This window comes from Pararge aegeria, chromosome 15 (assembly GCF_905163445.1).
Source record: "Pararge aegeria chromosome 15, ilParAegt1.1, whole genome shotgun sequence".
NCBI lineage: Eukaryota > Metazoa > Arthropoda > Insecta > Lepidoptera > Nymphalidae > Pararge > Pararge aegeria.
In genome coordinates, this window is record NC_053194.1 from 6,009,617 (window position 1) to 6,034,369 (window position 24,753).

Sequence of the window (24,753 nt, forward strand, 5' to 3'; positions counted from 1 at the left end):
TTGCCTGCGGTGAAGCAGTGATGGGTTATGGGATTTATGTTCACCGTTTTCGGAAAATTGTTATGGTTTATAAAAATTCTAACGTTTATTTTACTTTATGCTCATTTAAACGAAAACTTAAGTGATTCTTTGAAGGATATTTGGTTTGTATAATATGTATTTACAGGTTGAAGTTTTATACTGTACGAGTCAACTAATTTATAAATTTGGATATTTCATAAAACTTGATCCCATCAGGTGGGCCTCAGACAGGTCAACGACACCGGTGAGGTAGGGCCAGCCGATGATTGATCAGGTCTCTTATCAGTGCAGTGTCGCCTACGTGCGGCATTTTCAAAGTACTATTGTCTATAGCCACAATGGTATGTTCTAATGGCACCAAAATGTATAAAGAGTGTAATATGCATGTAGTAATTAGTTGTTATCGTTTTAAGATAAACCTTGATTACCACTAGGATTAACCTTACGTTTGTTTGTTTCAGATAGTTCAAGCGAAAGTCGTTGCTTCCAAGGATATGTAAGTATTCATCATAAATATAGAAAAAGTACTTGCTACTTATTCCATACAATATCCACGCTAATAGTAAACCTTAAAGCAATATTAAAGTGTTTAAAGACGATCAAATTAAAAAAATGAACACACAGGCTTCGAATGGTCTGATAGAAATAAGAAGGGAGAAGTTAAGTAAGGGAATGTATAGCTCCTAACCGGAAAGAATTTCGTAATTTACAATATCATCATGCGAAGCTCAAAGGAGTAGTGTTAAATACTAAGCATAGTCTTCTTATTATTAGTTCATGGACATTGAATACTGACCGAAATAATCCTTTTTTCAGATGGGATATCAAAGCACTTCTAAAAGCTATTCCTAAGTTACGCGCAGTCATAGATTTAACTAATACGGCGCGGTACTACGATCCAAAGGTTTGTACAATGCAAATTTCATAATAAATACTATATCCTAATAAGTAGTTTCTGCGTAGTTTCTGTTAGTTCACGACGTAGAGATCGCTGGCGGAATCATTTTTTAAAAGTCGCTGTTACGTCAGGGTTGTTACTTTATAAGTTTGACTACCGCATTATTTCCAGCGCTTGCATATTGTCACATACTTCGATTTTAAATAAGTTCATCTTTATAGGCATCGAAATATCGGCCTAGGTTACATCAATCATTTTATGGTTTAGTATTCTTGTTATTTTTAAAAAATGCCTTTACTATTAGGTCATCATGACCTTTAACGAGTACTCTGTTACGTCTACCTGTCAATGTAGGTTGGATTAACAAGCCGACATTTCATCGCTTCAGATTTTGAAAGTGTTTGAAACTTGCCCGTCCCTTGTACCGATGGAGGCGCCACGCTTGCTGTCAACTCTTGTTACATTGACATCTGTCTGTACAAATGGTGGAGTTAATCTAATTACTGTCGTTTACGAATCCATATGTGTGGATATCGATCTAAACGTTGTCGTCGAGTCAATGTCGAATAAAGATTTCTTATGCTTTGTCAAATTTCTACTACAAAATTTTAATTAGGGCCTTGAGAGTATTAGTCATTATTTATTACATTTTGGTAACAGGTTTGAGCATGATGACGATGTCTTTTGATAATAAGTGAAGACAATAAAATGCACTAATCGAAAGAAAATATTCCTTCCCTTACTTTTCTGTAGCAATATTCAGTGCAGTATTTGAGATGCGGGCAGTTCGACTTGTAGACAATCCCAAATTGACTTGAAGTTTGGAGTCCCTGGGGCAACGAAGAGATGTTAGCTCCCTTTGTGTGTTCTATCGACTCCATAATGGAGAGTGTTCTGAAGAGTTGTTTGCGTTGATATTTCCTACCCTGTTCTCTAACCGCACCTCACGCCGTAGAGAAAAATTCCACCCTCATCATCTGGATGCCTGGTATTCTTCTACTGTTCGAAATACCAGATCATTTCTACCGCGCACTTGCACATTATGGAACAATCTCCCATCTGAAAAGCCGGCAACGCATCGGTGGCTCCTCTGGTGCTGCAGATATTTACGGGCGGCGGTGATCACTTAAAATCAGGTTACCCACTCGCTCGTTTGCCTGCTATTAATATAAAAAAAAAGAACTATGAATTATTTTATTTGTTAGTACGATATTATTTTTAATTGTTCTATTGCAGGAGTTTAAATCAGCAGGCATTGTGCATAGAAAACTTTTAATGCCAGGGCGAGTGATACCACCGGAGAGCAAAGTGACACAGTAAGGATTTTTATTTTTATCTAATTACATTACACCCTAACTAATATGTGTATGTCAGAAAAACGCTGAATTTAGGTCCGCTCTGTAAATTTTTGAAGCATTGTTTTTGTTTTATGTTATTACTTCATGATAGTTATGAAAACATAACTATCATGAAGTAATATCGACTTCAAACAAATAAGATCCCACCAGGTAGTCACTGAATTCAATTTTATCTGTTGATATTGAAACGTAAACTAAACTTTAAGTTTTTTAAATTAAATCAGAAATGGCACATTTATCGATCAAAACAACGACGTGCTCTATGTTTTTGCATTTGCCGCGGATTTTAATTTGAAGCGTCGAATTGGCGCCACTCGTAGGCCGAATATGGGTAATGTTATAAATCTCCACGCGTGCGTAGGTGTTGACGGCGCGACTGAGGGCCGCAGACTCTGAGCTAGTGAAGTACCACTGGTACCTCTTCGGATTCAATTGAAGCCGGTCGCATCTAGCGCTTGTGTTCATCGGCGGCGTCTGCCTCCCACGCGTGATCCGAGGGCTTTAGGAATTTGAAAGGCATTTGTCGCTGCCCCAGTGCGTCTCGCCTTACGTGCAACAGATGTCCCAATGAATTAAAGAACAAATAATATATTATTAACACTTTTACTCTGACGTTATTAGATCTCAAAGCTTCCACTTAATTATGAATAAACAAGGGTAGTCCACAAACGGTTATCATATTAATCAGATTTATTATCATCTGTCCAAACTAAGAGCTTTAACTTAAAGATTATCTCGGTCATTTGTTTAGTCTTTTGTTAGATGCTGCGCGACATCGTCGATCGGCTTCGCCATAAATAACCATCGGCATTTCTCAGATACTTCGTCCCTGTTATCGCGCCTGTGAGCCTCGCATCCGTTTGTCAGTTACGGATAGACAAATGCGCCACCCGTAAAGCGACTTCTAGTTGAGTGATAGGTATTTAAAAAATATGCACACATTCAAAACAAATGAAAGGCTTATGTCTTTTGTAAATATATAATACTAGCTGCTCCCAGCGACCGTTTGGTTGCTTTGTTAGGACGCGAACGAATGACGATATTTGGAGTAAAAGTGCGAATGTTCCTGTAAACCCTTAGGAATTTGCTGTTTTTCCAAGATCGAAAGTAGCCCATGCTATTCTCTGTCCTATCAACTGAATATCAAGTCGATTGGCTTCTAGTTAGGCCGTAAATCAAAGACAAACAATAAAAGAAACTAACACCCACTCGCATTTATAATACATATTTGTAAGGATCGTATAAATCCACGTTTTAAAATGTTGAAATAGGATCAATATTTGTAATATAGTCCTTCATTATGTGCTGAATGCAAGTATCGCGGTCAAGCCTTCGTTCTGACCTTTCACTGTATAAGACGAAGATCAGGCGCCTGATCGTAATGACGCTCGCGTGCCTCAACCGTTTGTTCATTTATCACGGCTATATTTTTACTTGTTTTCCATGTTGACTGTTCACAATCATGTCGTCATTACAAACCAGCCTGTGTACCAACAATCATGCCGACTATAAATTGTGACCACCGTTGAAGTACGATTGTCAGATTAATAGATTTTTATGGTTCAAGACGAAAGGGATTTCCGAGGATTTATTGTCGTGCCGCTAATGAACGCTTATTAATATTGAACATTTTATGCATATCCATTCACACTTAAATGTGATGCCGGATATAAGGATCATTGATATTTTCGAACGTGACGATAAATCTAAGAGTTAAAGTTATCGATTCATTTAATATTAGTATATTAGATGCCGTGTCACCAGCCACACGCCAAATCCGCATTTAAACTGTTTTTATCAAATGGTATTATTTGCGATTCGATTAGCAGAAGTTTAAGTTATCTCACGATGGTTTCACATAGTAGACACCTATTAAGTCATTCACTATTTTTGGGTGGTTCAGTCAATTTTGCGATGGGAAAACCGAAAAAGTTGTTTTGTGCGAGAGTTACGGCCTAATTGCTACTAGAAACTGCTATTGACGTCAAACTTAACAGTTGTCTCATACACCTTTGTTTTTATTGGCCTAATCATAATTTGGGTATAAGTATCTACTTATACTTATGCCTAAATAAATCAAATACTGTACAAACCTAGGACATTAAGTACATATAGTATTTCAACGTATTTGAAGAAGCGATTTTGGGGGGAATAATATACTTTTTCTTGCCCTTGGAGATGTATGTGTTCACCAGCTATTTCAACATTCAATTACAGACGCAAATGAAAGGTAAACCTGAACGCGAACCTATTCCTGTTTTACCTTTTTAATATGACTACCTTTAGTTCTTTATAAAAAATGACTTCAAATAATGTGTGGCATAACAGCAGCACTACATGTATGTCGATAGCACTGGGTATGCTACGTTACCCAAGTTAGTAAACGGATGTGTGCCCATCTTTGGAAATTTTAAATTTAATTTGATATCAATGAGTCTTAGCTCCTATCACTAACAGAGAAAGTAATCGTTAAAGGAAGATACGAAATCGCATCGTTAGTTACTTTGTCTGCTAAAGGTTAACCGAGAAAATTTCCAACATTTTTTATTTAGTCCAAGAAAGTCCTCATAGATGTGGCAACACTTCATGTATTCAGTATCGTTAGGCCTTAAGTGAGGGGTTTGCTGCTGAGGAGTTATTTCCTCCATCTTCAATCATATTCCTCATATCTGCACGAAATTTGGGCAAAATTAAACTACAACCTATCCAATACAAAAATAATTATTTAAATCGATTAACATTTGACGGCGTTAGACAGACAGAAAGACACACAGACACAAAAAAAATACGTCTTGAGTTCAGTACCGGTTAGAGAGTGCCCTCCTAAAACCATTTTTTAAATATCTTCAATGTACAGAATTTGACCAGTTATAGTTTTATTATAAGTATAGATAAATGACGTTTAACTATTATTGTCATCTGTTTTCGTCGCATCATCAGAATTCAAATTTTAAAGAAGGTTTCAGCTTGAATTGTTTTTTTACTTTTGTTGCTTTAGAAACATCAGCAAAGTATCTGTGCACTAGGTGTCTTCGTTTAAATGCATTCTATGACTTTATAAACGTGCTATACAAATCATATGAGTTAAGCTTATTCCCTAGGGGAATAAAGGAGGTATTTCGCTTTACTATTTCTGACTTCTAGGGCTTATTACTAATGGAAAGATTCTGAGACTTTTTTTCTAATCATAAAATTATCATATCAATAATGAAATTATGTTATGTGCAGACAACCTTCCAAAACGAGTTTGATAAATTTTTGTTAAATTTCGAAAAAAATTGTTAAATAGAAATACATGTTCTGTTAAATTAAAAAAATAGCAGCCCCATCAAACAAACAAATTGTTCCTTCCCTATCATGGCTCCACATTATATTATTAATGCTAACGTGCCTATTATCAGCGGATACCACGTTTCGTTTCAAGTAATAACCGATCTAAATATCGACAATGTTATAGTTTCCAACCATTACATTGCTGCCATATAATCATTTGTAGACCACACAGGCAATAATTGAGACATTGGAGTCGTAAGACAAATAGGTATTATTAAAGTAGCATGTCTTAAAATTGTAGCTGCATAGTTCAACTTGACAGAAACTTACGAAATTTCTGATACCTGGGAATTAATTAAATTGAGGTTATGAAACGTGTTCATGTATTGATTAGGGCATAATCTTGTTTTAATGCAGTTCATTATTATTCTGGTTGTGTTTCAAAATTTAATATAATCGAATTAACATACTTACGCTTGTAGAGCAAATAAATTAACTTTATTATTTGAAAGGTTGTACTTAATCTGTGAAAGGGCAAACTAAATCAAAACATCGACCGTTAGCCTGCCAGTTTGTGATAAGTAACTTTTGCCGTTCGATTTTCGCGTTTATAATAAAAATGGGTTGCAACGTTACGACTTTTGCTACTAGAAAACGGAAACGGACCAACGTGTATCTTGTCAATTACTGTACGTCCTGACTCCCGACACCGTTGACATGACTGACTCCGTTGACATGACCGAATCCGATAGCAGAACGTTGTAAAGAACCGATTCCACTTTTTAAAATAAAATTAAACGTAAATAAAATGATCAGTAAACCCTGCATATTATTTTTTTTTTATAATATCTTAAAATTTTAATAAATAGTAATAGTAAACCCTCGTGCCAATTTTCGTTAACGGACCTATGTCCTAAACTAAACTAAAAAAAAATCAGCGTATAACTGTTTAGTTTGAAATATAGGCAAGAATGAAATATATTTAGGCCGTGTTTAGATTTCGCCTTCATTGAGACTGGATGATTTTTTTTCATTTTACTTATTTATTTAACACTAAAAACAGATCATGACATAAAATAAACAAAAAACAACAAACCAATAAAACAAAAAAAACCATGTAGCCAATAGATGTGACGGACTTCTCTAGGATATTTCCCTAAAAAACAAAGTTATATACTGACCTATCAACTAGAAGACTTGTTCCGGTAACAACTCTCGAGTGCGTACAAAAATATTAGCGCTATAACTACAGTTCTATAAAGTTACCACCATTCAAGAATTCACGCTTGAGTTTTTTTTTCGACTTCAAGTTAGCCCTTGAATGCAATGTGAGATTCCAGGATGCTAAGTGATGCTGCAATAAATGATGGTAGCGGACTTAAAGTTATGTGATGCTAGTTATGTATGATGCATACCACTAATCAATTTCTGCGCGGCATCGTACCGGAACGCTCAATCGATTGGCAGCACATATTTGCCAGTAGGGTAGGAGACTGAAGCCTCCAACCAGACCAAAACAGAAAATTTTGAAATGAATAAATTCCCAAATTGCTTCTGCCGGGATTCGAATGCGGACCCTCGCCCATATATGTGGCAGCGCCCCCTAGCGACCCCTACGCCAGAAAGGTCTGCGAGAGTATATATATACCCACTTTAAACATTTTGTGGTCACGGTACTGAATATTAATATATAAATTATTTATTAAATAATAACATAAAGTGGTACGATCTGTGACACAAATATATGGAATAAATTATAATAATGATTCACAGCTCATAAAAGTTTTTCATCTCAATACATCGAAATGCCGTGGTTTATGTATCACCGCCAATGGCGCCAGCGATTGCTGCTAATTAATTAGCACGTCCTACATGTTTATTAGCTGGCGAAGGTCCGTTGTGTGTAATGCTTTATTTTTGCCCAAAGTTTCCTGATGTATTTCTTCGTCTTGTCATTATTAACATAGCCTTTTATCTGTTCCTTCTTGAAGCCAGATTTAGTAACTTTTGCTTATGATGCAGTGTTTTTTTGCGCAACATATTTTTTATACCACTTCGAGTTAGCCCTTTACTGCAATCTCATCTGCACGGTTAGCATGGATAATAGAAATTTTTTTAAATACCCTACATACTGACGAGGGATAAAAATTACTTGTTCACCTGCCAAAAGACAGCAGACGGGAAAAGGATACCTTAACCCCCGTTTATAAGTATATTAATTACACCCGTGCACCCATGATTTCGTCCTTTTCCCAGGGTAAGTGATGATACAGTCTATGCTAACGTGCGATGATAACGTGCTAATATGTTAGGGGTAAGGCAGTTAAAAACCCATACTTTTTTGGTTTGTTATCTATGTTCGGCTCTACCTTTGGATCACTATTGATTAAATTGGGCAGACATATAGTGTGATCATGTAATTTCATAATATTCATCCCGAAGAAATGCTTATAAAAGTTATCCATTTAAACGAATAGTAATTGATACCGATGCAAGGATTGACCGCATAACTTATCTTGGTGAAGTTTGTAAAAGAAGGAAAGTTTTTTTTGCATCCTGCGGATGGCCATAGGATTATATTATTATAGGCCGGAAAACTAAAGGGCTCCTGCAGGAGAGTAATAAAGAAATATTAGACCTTGACTTTGAAAGGACGCCATAGCAATTCGCATCAACGTGGATGTAAAACATCGTGCAAGCCGACGCCACTTTTAGGAATTTCTCTGTATGTAACCTTTCATAAACTGATTATTATTCTAATCCGGATTTGACGGACCACTAGTTTCTATTCAGAGCGGCTGCGATCGTAACTCTGGAACCCGTTAAGTGTAACCAAGTAGCACATAAGACATCAATGATTGTCTATTCAAGTTCAAATGATTATCAAATGCATTTGATATAATAATTATTGAGAATGACGGCTCTTTGAAGCAAGAACGACCATTTAACGGCCTATTACTATTAGAATAAGCCTTAGAGCCCATCGAATTTTAACAAGACAAAATAATAACTACTTCTAAACAAAACAGAAATAATAACTAAAATATATAACACTACTTAGGTTTTATATTTATGCCCACGTTCTTCGTCAGCGATCATTACGGTGTTTTTCAAATCATGCATGGACTGTATGTTTTCGTAGGATAAAAAATAGCCTATGTTCCTCTACTTCCTTACAACTATATACCAAAAATATATAATCAACTTGATTTTCGGTATATAGGATTGCTTGGTTACGGCGTGAAGGAAGATAAAACAAACAAACACACTTTCGCTTTTATAATATTAATTTATTAGTAATATTAGGATTTTTTTAAAAGCTGACTGTTGCCCGCTACTCAGACTGCGTTTTTATTTATAAGTCTCCAGGGTGCAAGCTTGTGCTAAATTTCGCCATTATCTGCTTCAGTGTGGGAAATAGGTAACGAAGAAGAAGAAGAAACACTTTATTGCACTATAACATACAGGAAAAGATACAGTAAGGAGAAATCGTACACAATGTAGACATGCAAAGGCGGCCTTATTGCTGCAAGCAATCTCTTACAGGCAACCTTTGTAGATAGGACTTACAGCAAAAGAACGGGATAGTGTCAAGAGTGTTGATAGACATTCCTAAATACCAAAATATAAAGATACAAATACTATATATAATTTAAATAAATATACGTAATATATAAATATACATCATATATATAATATATATAATACATAATTTAGAAGAAAGAAATATAAAGAATCTACGAAGGCTATTCTTTAAACCTCCGAGACATCACAGGATGTTTTCCGGGATAATAGTCCGGGGTGCAGGCTTTATTAAGTAGCAAAATTCATTAACGTCTCTGCAATCGTCGAGTTTGTGCAAGACTTGATAGATAAAAATAAAATAAACATATTTTTCATTTCATTTCAAATATGAGTATAGATAAAAGCATACGTGCACTATTCTTATACCTACCTAACTACCTATCTACTCGCAAAAATTGTGCATAATTTAGTTGTTTTTGAGTTTATCCATAACATAAAAATATACAAATAAACATTTCTTTATTAATATTACAGTACGAGGAGTATAAGTTTAGAAAAAAATTCTACTATAAACATTGATGTTTCACAACTGCCGGGCGTTCGGCGTTGGCCAACTTTTTTTTACTCTAGCTGGAAAACGAACCTGCCTCGGGTACCGTAGGCGACCATGCTGCCCACTAGACCAACGAACGAGTTAATACTTTTAGGTTGTGGTTAATGTCTAATCGGTATTTGTTATGTTTTTACTCTAGCGGCATGTTTTAGGTCCATATATGGAAATCAAGTAAACCGCAAATGCAACTTATTCTCGGAACACCAATTGTCATCCGCAGCCACTAGTCAGTGATTCATGTCGTGTAACTGAGATGAGCTTACGGGGTTATGGTGGCGAACGCGTAACGTTTATGCCGTCTTATGAATCATAATTTGTGGGAATATTTTAAGTTGTGAATTGTGTAACTTATTACTGGGTGGTCTGAATGAAGCTGTTTAATTGAGGCCTCTTAGTTATATTAAGGAAAGACCGAACTAACTCGTTCGTCCCGTATCCTTTATCCTAGTCTTACTGTGCAAAAATTATTAAAAGCCGTTAAGTGTTATTATTTGTCCAACTGAAGGCGATGTTAAATAGTATTTATTTACTTTCATCTAAGTATTTATTATATGGTATATAGTTTATTATTAGTTTGTTTTTAAATATTTATTATATGTTATATGCATTTGCGTATATTAGTTTATGTATAAGTATTTAGTTATTCGTATGTATTTATTTTATATTTTGTATCACCTGCAGTTAGTTCTCCTCTTTTTTTTCCTAATTCTAAGGTTGCCTGGCAGAGATAGCTACTAAGCTATATGGCCGCCTTTTGTATTCTTCTTCTATTTTTATGTTTCTTTTTTCTTGAATAATTCTTCATGTGGTGTACAAAAAAAGAGTTATAATAATAATAATAATAATAATAACTATCACATACACGCACAAATACACAGACCTTGGTCTATTTTACATAAGAGAGACGGTTTCAGAACTGAGATAGAAAAGATTTACTAAAAATTAATTTAAAAATTAATAGGCTACTTTTATTCGTCTTCGTTGCAAAACAAATATAATTTTTTATTATCAAGACAATCTTATTAAGATAAACTTTGCCCTGTATAGCATGTTATTTGGGCACCGCATAGTTTAGCAAATGTTAAATTATCCTAAAACCGCCGGTTCGAGAGGGGAGATTACGTCTATAAGTAAAGCAGGTAGGAAGGTATGTTCCATCGATACGACTCGTAGTTTACGCGGGTAGAGGGAACAGCCAGAGCTAGTATAAAATATTGTGAGTGGTTAAATAGCATTACAATAACAAATCGGAGATTGTTTTTATTGTCGCCAGTTCCTTAAAACTTTCGTTAACCTATGGCCCAAGGGGGTTATGGACAGCAACGATACAAGTTTCCGCTATTAAGGACGTTCTGGATTGCATGGGAACCACGTGCGTCCTTATCTGGCGTTGTATCGAGATGTCGCCTATTATCTCAGTTTCGACCACTTTCGTTGCTTGTACGGCATCATCGTGTACGCTGTACGCTCCTACCATGATGGATGCGGTAGTATCACGTATGTGAGGTCGCATACTTTGTTATCTGTGGGAGAATGCTTCTATCTACAATAATCTGATATCTTTCTTAGGGAAGTTATTTCCTACATATTATTATAGTGTACGTGATGCATGACTACTCAATAAGTTCAGTCTTTGTAAAACTTAAGGTTAGTCGATTAAGCTACCTGATGAATTGGTGAGAACCGGGAAGTCCCGGAGTCGATGGCGATCCGGTGGGGGCATGTTGGTCATTTGTAATTTCAGAATGTTCTCTGGTCTGGTGGGATGCTTCGGCCATGGCCATTTACTGACAAAGACGTACCGCCAAGCGAGTAAGCGTTCCGGTATGACGCTGCGTAGAAATCGTACAGGGATATGGGTTTAATGTAACTGCTATAACCGTAACAGGTTAGCCGCTTCCATTTTAGACTGCATCATCACTACCCAGGAGAGATTGCAGTCCAGGGATAACTAGTGGAAAAAAAAGCACTCAGCAAAATAAATTTTCTTCTTCTTGCCCTTATCGCATAAATAAAGAAAGTAACTGAAATAAAAAAGTTTTAGAGTAAATAAATATGCCACAAAAGCTTAGTCGCGTAGAAACCGATTAGGGGTGTAGCATATAACTGCCATTACCCTACCAACAGGTTAACCCGCTACCATCGTAAACAGCATCACCATTTACCATCAGGTGAGATTGCAGTCAAGGGATAAGTAGTAAAATAAAAAAAGGACTTTTTAAAATAAATTTAGCCGGCTAGTCGATTAAACATAATTCAAAAAGTACTAAGCATAAATTTCTTAGCAAGTAGTATCATTTTGTGTAGGTAAGTATTATTATTTTTGCCCACAAGGCATTGAAAATGAAAACATCCTTCGACGTAACTATCTGAACTAGAATATTTATAAAATTAACACTTTTTGTTACGGAATATTGAAAAAGAAAATACAAGAATTTACTTAGTTGATCCGAAGTCGGTGCCTTTTTTATAAAAAGCCCGCACACAGTATTGACTGATTGTACATCTTGGATTACCGATTGGAGATCGCACGCAGATAGCCTGATCACATTAAATATCGCAATGTGATATCTCATGTAAACCTTTTGACACGCAAACTTGATCGTAGAGGTGGCCATGAGTACGTAGGATTGTTAAGGGTTATAATCCGGATGGATCTGCTGGAGATAAGAATACAGAAGTTAAAAGTTAAAGAGTATCCGGGTCATATTCATCGTGCTTTAAAGCATGACCTTATGTGAATGTTTATCCGGCATACGATATAAAATGCAATAAGGGCGCAAAACCTGCGGAAGTGGTAGAATAAAAAAGTCCAGTCATTATTAAAATGTATTGTGGCCAAAGTTGAGATTGGTTGATTAATCGCTAACTTGCGCTAGAAGAAGCACATAAAGAAGTAAAATGTACTTATATTATTCTACGTGCTAATAAAAGGCGACTTTTTGTGTTTTTGCTAAAACTAAGTTCCAGGCTGGTCCTGCACCTTCGAAAAGAGCTTGGTACCACGGTGGCTCTTGCCGATACAGGACAAGACTAAAACTGGCTTGTAACATAATGTCAAAAAGTAGCTGTGCACTTTCATTAGCAGGGCAGCACTGCTGAGGCCTCTCTCATGAGAGAGAGCTAGATCTTTGCGCTCAACTCCAATGGGGTTTGGAGAACTGTAACGATAATTATATTGTGTGATTATTAGGCCATGGTCTATAGCGAGGTACGGTAGTAGACGTAAACAACTTCCTAACTCAGGGCTTCGGGCTCCGGGTAGAAGAATGTAGTTATAATAATTGCAGCCACAGTCCTCGCACTTACATAAATTTTCCAGTAACGCCGCGCAGAGGCACGCCGGTCCTTGCCGCATGAAAAATGCCGGGATTATAACTCGGGAGCGATCTACCGAACAGATAACGCCGCTAGATATAAATTATCTCACAAACGTAAGACGCAACTAATATTAAATAAGAAAGCATGTAATTCACGTTGGTTCGATCTGCCCGGCCGAGCAATAAAATACACAATTCTGACAGTTTTTAAATAATGACGTCCGTATAGCTGGGCCAGGAAATGCTTAGAAAGTTAATACAAACTTTGGCTTCAAAACCGTCTTATCTCGATTTAGATCTCTATAATGAAAATAAAAATTTTCACTTTCGATGCTATTTTATTTGGGTTTACACCGATAAAGGATCAATAAGTAATTATATTGACCAAAGTGCGTGACAAAGTGTAATTTTAATGTGGCACCCAAAAATTGATCCATGATTAATATAATAAGGACGCACATTTACGTAGAAATTAAACGAACAAGTTTCAAATTGTTTGTAACTAGAATTTCTTAATAACTTGTTCAATATTGATTCGTCTTCAAATAATATAATTGAGCGGAAGATCGGATCATATTAACTTTGAACATAAAATTCACGCAAGACGCAAACTTGTTTCCTATGAATTTCTTGAATCGTGACTTTATGCATAATTAAATTGTTTACTCTTTGGCGCCACACTTCGAGTATAGTTTCGTTTTGTATATCTTATTGGAGTACTGTTCTTGAGAATTGTTTGTTAATGATCTTTTGCTGGAACTCTGGCTGGTTACCTTCATTTAATGTGCATCGATTATTAATTAGGGTATCAGTAAGCGGAGACATCCTAGTGGTTAGAGCTTGGACCTTCTTCCCGCTCGGGGAGAACGAGTTCGATCCGCGAAACGCAACTCTTAACTTTTCTGAGTTATAATTAAAGCTTCATTTGCTTTAACAGTAAAGGAAGACATGTTAAGGAAACTCGCATTCTGAAGAGTTCTCGATAATTTTCTCAAATGCGCATGAAGTCTACCATTCCGCGACTGGCAAGCTTGGTGGAGTATGGCCTAATTCTGAGCGGAGACCCTTGCCATGTAGGACCGGGAATGGGATGATAATGATGATGCACCGATCTTTTTAGTTTGATTCCCGGTTCTTATAAACTTATTAATTTATATAATCTTAGTTGGCTCATGTCTAGTATGGTAGGACGTTGCTGCTGCGGCTATCTTTCGGGTAAAGACATGCTATCGAGTTATTTGATATATCGATACGATGCCGCGCAGAATTTTTGGGGTTATGGGTTTAATAACTGACCGAAAAGCATATCCTTAAGACTGCTCTTCTACTTAATGACGTAACTTTATATTAAGACAATAAATTTAAAACTTATGGTGCACATCGAAATATTTTTTAGACATTGTACCAGTCACCTGTTTTAGACCACCCCTGCAAGGTATTTCAGAAAACATTCCCAAGAATTCTGGGTGCCACCTCTTTCTATATTAAAACACATTTGTTATGGTGAAAACAAACATAATTCACCAAATAGGCAGAAATGCAATCGGCCGCCGGTCGGCAGAAACGCCTTGTAATTCCCGGACGCCCACTGATCATGCGGTTTTAGGTGTAAAAAAATCGATTAAAGTATGGCGACACGCTGTGATCGATACATGACAATGTTTCATTTCTGACAGCTGCGCAGGTTTTAACATTTTTTTGAAATTCAATTAAATGTTATGCGACGCTTTTGCCTTTGTTACATATCATTTTACATCGTCGCCAAGTTTTATTGATTCACTATTCGGAACAAGGCGTTATAGAGTGTCGGAATGTAATAAAGTTACACGGCAAACAGCTTTTGTTTTTCATTATCCAATAACAATAATTGGTGCTTGTTCATGTCTATAGTTTGTCATGTTTTTACAGCTTTAATATAAATTTAATAGCATTACATTAAATTATGCGCTGAATATGGAATTTAGAGTTTTGAAAGACGATGTTTACAAACAAATTTTCTTTTTTTTCAGATTTTTTAATACGGTTGACGTATTACTAGGAGAAGATTCAGGTACGCGATATTTCTAAGAAAACGCACACATAAAATTATGCCCATGTATTTGATTGTCTGATTTGGTGATTCTTATATGCCACCTGTACAAAAAGTTATCATTCTAATTATTAAGCTGACATATATATTTTTTGTATAACCAAGTGGCGCTATAGGCACTAACACGTAATGTGACCTGAAATCGTCGGAATTTTTAGGAGCTTCGTGATTTGATTGTGAATTATTGTGCATATTTGTTTCCTTTTATCATGTTTATCGTTTTATACTAAGATGGCGATCTCCTGAATGGCAACGTGCAAGTAGGTTTTGTAAACTTTGATGTAGGTACGATTCACAAGGGGAAATGTGTTGCGTGGGAAGAGACGTTTTGGTGAGGTGTTAATGCATGCCCATTGCCTAATTGTATTGCTTTACGAGACAACCATAAAGAGTGTCGCTGAGCTCTACCTTTATTGTCACTAATTGTTTTTCTTTGTAGTAACTCTTCTCAAGTAAATAAGTCTTACATCATGATCTCCGCTATAAATTTCATATCATTTGATTTTCTTTACATAGTCAAATCACTTCTCCAAATATCAATGTCTACTTATTTTATCTTTGGTCTCATCATCAAATATACGCGAAAACAATGATTGATTTGATCATATTCTCCATTTGTAGCGTTAATATCTTACGTAACGAGATCGTCAAAGTTATTTAAAAGCTTATCAGTAATACTAGACACAACATACGATTTCAATTAAAGATCGGTTCGATTTCGACTTGGAATGTATAACGTGTTTATTAAATGAAGAGCTTCGGTGACACCTCGATCAACGGGTGACGAAAGCTGCGACAGGGCTCTCGTTCGATTGGTTTGTCAATAAGTCATAGCAATCAAAACTAGTAGGTTCGGTCCACACGTCCGAGATAATCGGCAGCTACACTTTTAATTACATTGACACAAATCGTGGTTATCGTCGAACTTCTCACGGTGCCGAACTCAATATTCAGAATGTTCATTAAGTTCTAATTACGAATGGGCGCCCTTGTTTGTCTTGATCACTAAAACTAGCTTTTATTAGATTACGTGGGTAGTTTCAATTAATTGTGGGCATTCTATTATCTGTCGGCGTTTTCATTGGTAATGGCTGGTTATCGGTGTCGCTAAGTAGATTTAGTTAGATTTGTATTGTATTCGACTGGTTTCCAGAGGTAAGCGACACTTCCTTTTATTGTTTAGGTTAACTGGAGCGCCTTTATCCATTCGTCTCATTAAAAAGATACCACTGTTGTTATTGTAGGTAATTAAATTTTGTGTTAAGATATGGGTAACGTAGCACGTTGTTTAAATTTATTTTATCAATGAGAGTTTTCTGAGTATAGTATCTATCTATAAAATTATCTCTACTTATTTTCTATGTTAGTAATAGTATTATATTATAGTTTAGTAGAAGGATGCTTTATTTCCTATATAAAAATCGCGTTGGTAAAAGCATACCTAAATTTTATAACAGTCGAGATAAATCGCTTTAAGCGATAAGGCCGCCTGTACGCATTGTTAATTTCTTATATGAATGTTTCCTTAACGTTTTTCTGTTTTTATGTAACGATATTTAAATTCCGTTGCTCAAAAGGTGGTATTTTTTACGATAAGTTGGATTTAGCGTACTAGTTTTACTTTTCCCTTTTTTATTTATCCTCGTATTTAAGCGCCTGCAACCATTCCTTTTTTTATAACGTCACTAAGCATTATAACTTTGAAATATTAAAATTGCATTTTTGATTAATAAATGATTATTTTAAATTAAAAATTCTCTATAAGAGTTTCCTTAAAGTTGGGTGAATGTGCATTCCGAATGACCTCTTTAATGATTAGGTGTTTTGATTCATTAAGGTTTATAAATGACCATCGGCATTTAAAAAAAAATGCATTATTAGGTCTCGTTTTAACTTGTATCGAGTTTTAGTCCGAGCCGCATGGGTAAATGAATATTTTTTAATCAAGCGAATAAGTTACATAGATGCTCGACAAAATATTACATTGAATCACTTAAATATGTTCGTATTTTCTCATACATACGAGTTTCGCAGAAGGTGTCATATATTTTGCATTGAGAAAGAGGTGGCGCTCCGGCGGGTAAATGCGACGATATTCATATTTCATGCGCTATCACACGCGAATCACATTCGCGTTCTGATTTACACGATATAGCGGTGCGCGGAATGTCCTACACGGACTACCGTCGGTTCGCAAAGGGTGGTCTAAACAATACTTGCCCAGGTGGGAATTTCTTAAACTTACCAACCATTTTTATTTTCAAATAAACCTCAACTTAAATTTGTTAAGCCTTTCCTGCCTCCAATGATACAAGGTCTAAATAGTCAAATATTTCTTTAGTCCAATAAGGAAATCGAGTGGACTTTTGCGTAAGTAAAAATAAATAAATATACTATTACAATGCACACTTCGCCATCTAGCCCCAAAGTTAGTGTAGCTTGTGTTATGGGTCCTGATATAGCTGATAGAATATTTTTATGAATAATATACTTATAACATACAAATAAACACCCGAGCACTGAAAAACATTAATGTTCATCACACAAATATTTTCCAGTTGTAGTAATCGAACCCACAGCTTGGACTAAGAAAGCAGGGTCGTTGCCGACTGCGCCAATCGGCGGTCAATAAAAATATGTACACCGTAGTGAGATGATGGCGATAACTACATTCATAAACTTAGAGCTAAAGCTGCGAGGGTTCCAAACGCGCCCTGGTCTAAGAAGAAGCCCACAACAAACTAATCCGGGTGTAAAAAATTTAAATATTTAATGACATACATGTCAATCTTAAAACAGGATATCAAACCAATGAGTGATAAATGAGCATCTTTAAATTTTGGTCATAAATTCTGGTCGAGGTTTTTATATTTGAACATATGTCTGGCGAAAAAGCTTTTGCTTCTTAACAATACATTAATAGATTAGTTTGTTGGAAACTAAGTTTCTAAGTTTGTTACTACGAAATCTAAAAATATCGTTGCATTGGAAGCAGTGCATTTTGTAAAAAACATAAAATAGTTGTGGACAAAGTTGCACTCCCTGCTAAGGGGGACACCAGTGACAAATGTTGGTGAGATAGTGTTATTGGGAACGTGATTACGTACGTTAAAAGATATAAATTTCTGACATATGGCAATAAAAATAAAAATAGATAACACAGTAATAATTTGTTAAGGCATTTTTATATTCGGAGAAGTATTTTTGAAATAAAGGTTATGTAATACGAATATTTTCTCGCCGGTGCACCATAAAAATACCGAGTGACCGAACGTGTAGTGAAACGGTTATCTTTTAAATACCTAATCAGTCAACATCTCATCTCTGCCCACGCGTGGCGCCAAAGAGAATGGGGCAACGCGGCATAGAGTAGGTACACCTTATAATTATTTGAACTTTGTTATTATTACATCAACTTTAGATTACTGTGTAACGCATTACGAAATTATTTTCATTTTTTTTTATTCAACTACAAGTTAGCCCTTGACAGTCAGTGATGATGCAGTCTAAGATGGTAGTGGGATAACCTGTTAGGGAGTATGGTGGTCATACCCCTAATCGGTTGATACGTGACATCGCACCGGAACGCTAAATCGCTTAGCGGCACGTCTTTGTCGGTAGGGTGGTAACTAGCCACGGCCAAAGCCCACCCACCAGACCAGACCAGACCAAATTCAGAAATTATAAATTCCAAATTGCCCCTGCCGGTAATCGAACCCGGGCCTCCTTCTAAAGTTCACAGCACTCACCGTTGCGCCAGGGAGATCGTCAAAAAAAAAAAAAAAAATCTGCAGCGTTCCCTGATTGTGAATATTATCATTTGCAATTTATCTGGGAACTTATTTCTAACTATAGGATGCTTATTTTTATCGGAGTTTCATACCGGCATCTTAAGACTTGAATGTGTTTAAAGAAATCCTAAACCACCTTAAAAAAGGCTGATAAAGTTTGTAACTTAACGTTAACGCATAACCAAAATTCTCCATGTGTGGATCGAAAATACTAGTGTTTCGATTCGATCTGTTTTTTACGGTTTGATTAAATATTATATTTTTTGTTTACAAGGACACTTTTTTGTTACAAGGACACGGTTTGATAATTTTCGGTAACCATAGGGACTGAAGCAAAATAAAAAAATAAAAAAATTGCATATTATATGTGAAGCTAAACTTTAAACCGCATGTTTTCGCAATCGATTCATAAAGAGTCTCTTATATGGATTTGTTCGTAAAGCGAGACTTCATAATCACGAATGCGTGCGGTAAAATCCTAATAAGCTGATTACGATGTAAGGGGGTCGTAGCGTGGGCGCATTGCATTATCCGTATCGATAGCGAGCTGTCACACAATGCCGATACTGATTGTCGACAATTGATCCGAAGGAAGCGCATACCCGTCTGTGATCATCACTGATATGAAATCTGCTTAAATACGTTTTATATTAATGCGAGATTCGAAGCTTGCCTTTGATGGTTATCTTGTCTAATGAAAAGCAACTGCGAAATTAAGTTCGGGAAATTTCCCTCCACTAAAGGTACTCAAGTTGTACGTGGCAGGAAACACGGATGTCGGAATTACATATGACACATAGATATAGATTTATTGTTTTACAAAACGACAGCGACAAATTGTGACGATAACTGCTGACTTTGATCCACTTATCCCTCTCATCATCATTTTCATCATCATCATCATCATCATCATATCAACCCATTACCAGCTCACTACAGGAAATGGGTCTCGTCCCACAATTAGAAGGGTTTAGGCCGCAGTCCACAACGCCGGCCCAGTACGAATTGGTAGACTCCACACACCTTTGAAGTTTCCTCACGATGTTTTCCGTCACCGTTGAAGAAAGTGACATTTTAATTGCCTAAAACGCACATAACTTAGAAAGGCTAGAGGTGCGTGCTGGGATTCGAACTCGGCCCTCCGAAAGTGAAGTCGAAGTCCTAGCCACTGGGCTATCACCTTTTCTCATTGACATTTATTTTTAAGGTCCTAAATGCATTAAAACTACCTAGGTTATATCCTTTTTGTGTAGCTACGTACAATTTTATAATACAACGTATATTTGGATGTCCAAATAATATAAATTATATCTTTTAATCGTACAGACAATATTGAGTGGCAATCAAGTTCGCTTCGAAATTAAACTGTTTGTTTCTTTAATTGAAAGTAGAGTCGGTCTTAATTAAGTTGTGGCGAAAGCCTCTCTTGATGGATTGTTGCAAATGGAAATGTTTTATTTTTGCTTGTGAACCGACTTGGCATGAATATGTAATGTCTCAAATGCATTACCTCTTGGCTCGCCGTGGGAATTCTGCATTTACAACGCAGGCTTTTGGATCTCGATTATGTCTCGTGCTAAGAAGCGGTTTACGAGGATAACTGTTTATTTGCGTGATGTTCTCAATGAGATTAAAGGATAGATTTTGTATTGTGCTTTAATTGAATTTTTATTCGAACCGAGTTTTGCCATACAGGTTGTGAAACGGTGTTCTGCAGAAATACAATATGAATACGATAAACTCGATTTCCCAGTACTATACATTTAAGTGTGAATCTTTCTTACTACTTCAAAGGTCTTCCTGAGGAAGCGTCAAACCACGGCCTCGGCTTCCGCTCACCCGGTCCACCCCTTTATTCGACCCCCTCTAAAGGGGTGTAAGGGGTGAAAGTCAACGACCTCGGTCCAATGTTTGCGGTGCGATTTCGAAGACACAAACATGAGCTCACCATTATTTGCCCGCGTACCGTTTTAGCTATTGATCGGGCGTTGTCTTTATAATTCAATTCAAGATAGTGTTTCAAAATGTGGTTTGTTCGTTGTTTGTTGTAAGTTTATTAAATCGCTTGGCAAAACTTTGTTAAATCCGTATAGTATCTTTGAAATGTCATATTTATTGTTGTTTTGTGGGATAGAGATACTTTTCGCAACAGTTAGGAATAGACACTACTTTTGATATTAAAAGTATTTACGTTGTAGCGTTCGGTGCTGTATATCTCTGGATCTATATTGAATGATTAACCATTTCTGGTCGTATGACCATAATAATCTTTAGTATTCTCTTTTTTGTGTTGTTTTTAGCTATACTCATAAAATTCATTTTCAGATTCTTTGGTTGGTGTTCACTGCACTCACGGGCTAAATCGAACTGGCTACATGGTCTGCCGGTACATGCGGGATCGACTTGGAATACCTGCAAACGAAGCTGTCAAAAGTATGTTATTTATTGAAACTCTTCACGTAATTTTAAATATTTTAATTGGGCTTTTTATTTTTATTAATTTTGTATTTAAAGGATTTGAAGAAGCACGTGGCTATAAAATGGAAAGGGACAACTACATCGCCGATCTTCTAGGCAAGACAGTACCGCCGCCCGATGTTGGTAATGATACTATTGTAAAACCAATAGTTAATAAAAGAACCGTTGAATATTGTTCACCCTTAAATGATTACAATGATGAAGATAGCAATAACGACGAATCTAAAAAAAGAAGATTCGGGAATCAATCGACGCCTAAAAGACGTAGAGATAATACTAATAAAAGGAATGAAAAAAGTATCAAAAGCTCTAAACACAAAAAGCGAAGAGATTCAGCCCCCGAAAAGTCGTCCTATCAATATGATTATAAATATGATTACTAGCGATGAACTGTTAACTGATTAAACTGGTGACTTAATTATTCCACTTTTGTCCGTATACTAATAATAGTGAAATTTTAGTTGTTTTATCCGTAGCACCATTTTGTGTAAATATCTATGAGCTTTATTACAGTGACATAATAATATAAAAAAATAACAACATTAATAACCTTTTAAAATCTTGAGCAGTAACACAGATGCGATGAAATATACATTGTATGCCCTCTAAGTCAAGCCACAGATTCAGCGCAAATACATACTAATAACTTAGGATCTCTAAAACTAAGCCGATTAATTCTTTTTTTGTTTCATTCTATTAAATATGAACAAGATAGCAATTTTCAACATATATATACATGTACAAAAATGGTGTTTATTTCATTTAATTTTTTTGTCATAGATTTTAGTCGTTGGCGTTCTGGTCACGATGTTGGCTTGTCACATATATGATAGTAACATATTAAATCAATGCGTATATGTGACAATAGCGTTCAGAAGGTACTATATAACTGTTATTTGTAGGGTTTTTTTTACGAAAGATACATTGTATGCTGATATTTGTAATTGAACTCATTTCTTTTTATAAATTGTTTCTTTTTCTCATTGAAAACCATCTTACCGCATTTTGTTTGACTGTCAATTGTTTTGAAGTCAAGATTTTAGATATAGTAATCTGCATCACTGCCAGAATACTAATTTGTTGTTTGAAGTAATTTTAAAAATAAAATAAAATATACAATCGTTACTATTTTTTTTTTTTATCTCAAAAAGTCTTTACCGCGATCCACGACCATTGCGACACGTCAAGCGATGACACGATTTTTGAAACCAAATTCTCGCAAGTAGTAAAGCAATTTTGAATAGAATAAATGTTCTAAATTCAAATTCTTTATGAACGGCTGAACGTGTGTAATAAACAGCCTTTGTTATCTATGTGAGGTTTTGCTGCAAAACTGATGCTGATGCTGAAATATATTATGCATAACTAAAAATAAATTGCAAATATATCGTTTTTATCAGACAAATAAACAGCAAACTTGGGATTTGTAAAGAAACCTTAACCAATGAAGTCGCGGGTAACAAGTATTGGGTAAGAATAATTAACTCCTCCCACTACAAAAACACCAAATAATATCTATTATTAAACAAAAAAGATAATCCAATATAATTAATTATTGAAACCTTACTTGACTTGAATTAAAATTAGATAAATTATATCACAGGCGTGGATATACAGTCCTTAAGCAAAACTGTAGATTCGCAAACGTTCCCACGTACAACACATTATCAATGTTAGAATTATAAGTTCTACAGGCTCTTGCAAGCGGGATGCTTTTTTATATTTACAAAAAATTTTTTCCTGTCGTTTATTTTGCGACACTAATCTTACATAAGCGAAATATAACGGCACTTTTAAAAATGTATAAACTCCTGAAGGCATTAAGCGTTCTCTAATGAGAATGAAATAGTTGTTCTCCATAGCTGGTTTCCACAATACTGATTATTTGGCACGCATACTCCTACAGTAAAAGCTTTTATTTATCAATATAAATGCAAGCGTTAAGGATGCAGGCTATATCTAAGAGATAAGTTATGTATTGCTCAAAGTCAAGACAGAAGCTGGTGTAAGTGCTTCTGTAAGTGCTGAGCGTTTTTTGGTAGTTCCAAATTTTATGGGTTCTCTTCACCGACTTGCGAAATTCTAATGAGACGTTTTGCGCTAGATGTGCGACGTGCAGCAGGAACATATAGGCAAGAGGCATTTAAGGATACACTAACTATAAATCCTGCATTGTTTGCACTTCTGTGTGCAGTGTTAATTTTTTAAAATTTTGATTTAGAAAAGAACGAAGATTTGCAACCTAATAGTTTTGTATAGGAAACTTTTAGTAAAAATTACGATAGAAACAAAAAATGTAAGTCATGAGAACAAGTCTAATTATGGTGAAATTTGTGGGATCACGTATAGTGACGTGGATAGTCCGCACGTGCTTGATAGCATCAAGATGTTTTGTAGATTAGGATACATGATGCTGCGAGATGCTGCGACTTGGGTGCGATGAAGACACAGGAATAACACTGCTGACATGGTGAATATTAAAATAAGTATTAGTAGGTATTTAAGCTATTAAAAATCCCAAAACGTCGCGAGGAAACCTGCATGCCTGAGAGTTCTCCATAACGTTTTCAAAGATGTGTGAAGTCTACCAATCCGCACTTGGCCAGCGTGATGGACTACCAAACCCTTCTCATTCTGAGATGAGGCCCGTGCCTTGTAGCGGGCCGGCATAGTGTTAATAATTAAGATGATAAAAAAACCTTAAACTCATTTACTTAGATTATATTATGTTGATGCTTGGATTGCAGAAACTGTCATTGTTCAATCCCTTTTTTCGGAGGACACAATTTTATCGCTAGAAACAGTGGCCTGCACAGGGTTTTTGACCAGGACGGCGTAAAACAAGAAGATTGTATTAAGTGCAAAATCTTTCTCCTAAGCAGCTCTCCTAAAAAAACTAGGGTAGGCATAGCTTTTGTGCATGTATAATTTGTGCTCGTCACTGGCTAGTGTTTGGTAGCACCTGGGACCGTTAAAGTCTACTCTCTGCTGCTACTGCAAGAAGACATATATATCATAAACATAGCATTTCTCTGCTAGCAGTTTATGATTATCTAAAACTAGATATTATTATAGACAAGAAGAATATTTTGAATGCACCTAAGATGTAGTTAAATAAAAGGTTAATGTAGAAGAGCTACCATATAAAATAATTAAGCTAAAAATGTTTCAAAATACGAAGAAATCGATAACATCTCGACGCTATTTATTAAACAACAGACGGTTAATGGTGCGCGCAATGAGGGCGATTTTCTCTCTACCTGCACTGATGCCTTTTAGATTGCGTTTACGCAATGCCTCGTGAAAGAATTCGGGTGCACATATTTAGGATAATTGACTTTTAGTTTTGAGCTTGTAACCTTTTATAATTGGTTTTATGACGTACGG

The 24,753-nt window shown here is 35.9% G+C and overlaps 1 protein-coding gene across 1 annotated transcript in view; it reads left to right on the top strand.

Moving 5' to 3' along the window:
* Positions 1–22,491, top strand: part of LOC120630086 (RNA/RNP complex-1-interacting phosphatase homolog) — a 52,078-nt gene extending 29,587 nt beyond the window's left edge. The window contains exons 3-8 of the mRNA XM_039899230.1: positions 483–517; positions 838–925; positions 2,156–2,235; positions 15,018–15,058; positions 21,214–21,321; positions 21,403–22,491. Coding sequence (XP_039755164.1) covers positions 483–517; positions 838–925; positions 2,156–2,235; positions 15,018–15,058; positions 21,214–21,321; positions 21,403–21,749 — 699 coding nt within the window. The 3' untranslated portion in view covers positions 21,750–22,491. The remainder of the gene's footprint in view (positions 1–482; positions 518–837; positions 926–2,155; positions 2,236–15,017; positions 15,059–21,213; positions 21,322–21,402) is intronic.
* Positions 22,492–24,753: the final 2,262 nt, after the last annotated feature.